The sequence below is a fragment of the Jaculus jaculus genome, chromosome 8 (assembly GCF_020740685.1).
Source record: "Jaculus jaculus isolate mJacJac1 chromosome 8, mJacJac1.mat.Y.cur, whole genome shotgun sequence".
Lineage (NCBI taxonomy): Eukaryota > Metazoa > Chordata > Mammalia > Rodentia > Dipodidae > Jaculus > Jaculus jaculus.
In genome coordinates, this window is record NC_059109.1 from 72,841,897 (window position 1) to 72,843,328 (window position 1,432).

Genomic DNA, 1,432 nt, shown 5'->3' on the forward strand with positions numbered 1-1,432 from the left:
CATCAAAATTACTTTAGACTCCTCAATGGAAACCCTGAAAACCAGAAGGGCCTAGAGTGGAACACTGCAAAGTATAAGAACTTATGGCTTTCAACCCAAACTACTCTATCCAGCAAAAGTATCCCTCAAAATAGATGTTGAAAGAAAAACTTTCCACAATAAAACTCAGCTTTACAACTATATGAACACAAAGCCAAACCTGCAAAGAGTACATCAGGGAATTCTCTACCCAGAAGAATCAAAATCCATAGATTACATGTTCTTCTCAGTAACCCATGGAACCTACTCTAAAATTGATCATGTATTGGGTCACAAAGCCTGCCTCCATATATTTAGGAAAATTGACATAATGCTGTATTGCTACAAATTAACAACAAAAGATGGGTCAGGAATCCCATCAGCTCCCGGAAACTGATCAACACACTTTTAAACAATAAATAGGTAGTGGAAAAATAAAAAATGAAATTTTTAAATTTCTAGAAATTAATAACAATGAGAATACATTGTACCAAAACTTACGAGACACCAAGAAGGCAGTCCTCAGGGGAAAATTCATAGCACTAAATGCCTTCATAACAAAGACAGAGAGATCCCAAATCAATAACCTAACCATCCAACTAAAGGTACTGGAAAAGCAAGAAGGATCCAACCCAGAAAGCTCCAGACAGAAAGAAAGAATTAAAATCAGAGCAGAAATTAATAAATTGGAAACCAGGCTCTCGTGAGGCGGGGGCAGACTGACTGCGCGCAGTTGCATGTGCGTGAGCTGGCGCGCGAGAAAGGGCCCGGTGGCGCCGAGGCTCCAGCAGCCGCCGCCATTTTGTGGGGTTCTCTCTGACTGGGGACCGCCGCCACTGCCGCCACCCCCGGAGGCTCTGGTCAGGATGGTGAAGCTGTTCATTGGAAACCTACCACGAGAGGCCACAGAGCAGGAGATCCGCTCACTCTTCGAGCAGTATGGGAAGGTGCTGGAATGTGACATCATTAAGAATTATGGCTTTGTGCACATAGAGGACAAGACGGCCACCGAGGATGCCATACGCAACCTGCACCACTACAAGCTGCACGGAGTGAACATCAACGTAGAAGCCAGCAAGAATAAGAGCAAAGCTTCAACCAAGTTACACGTGGGCAACATCAGCCCCACTTGTACCAACCAAGAGCTTCGGGCCAAGTTTGAGGAGTATGGTCCAGTCATCGAATGTGACATCGTGAAAGATTATGCCTTTGTGCACATGGAGCGGGCAGAGGATGCAGTAGAAGCCATCAGGGGCCTCGATAACACAGAGTTTCAAGGTGAACTGTTATGGGGCTTGGGTGGCAGAGCTGAATGGGGTCTAGCTCAGGGCAGAAGCAGGAACACAAGGTCATAGAATGGTTTCTTCTATTCTCTTTTAGCTGAAAATAATTGTGTTTAACATTCTCAAGCAAG

The 1,432-nt window shown here is 44.8% G+C and overlaps 1 protein-coding gene across 1 annotated transcript; it reads left to right on the top strand.

Moving 5' to 3' along the window:
• Positions 1-871: 871 nt before the first annotated feature.
• LOC101604055 (RNA-binding protein 4B-like) lies at positions 872-1,432 on the top strand. The gene has a single exon (XM_045157472.1). It carries the CDS (start codon positions 885-887, stop codon positions 1,371-1,373), a length of 489 nt encoding a protein of 162 aa, XP_045013407.1. The 5' UTR covers positions 872-884; the 3' UTR covers positions 1,374-1,432.

What these genes read in the sequence shown, in the direction of transcription:
- LOC101604055 (XM_045157472.1), top strand. Translation starts at nt 885, where the DNA reads ATGGTGAAGCTGTTCATTGGAAACCTACCACGAGAGGCCACAGAGCAG.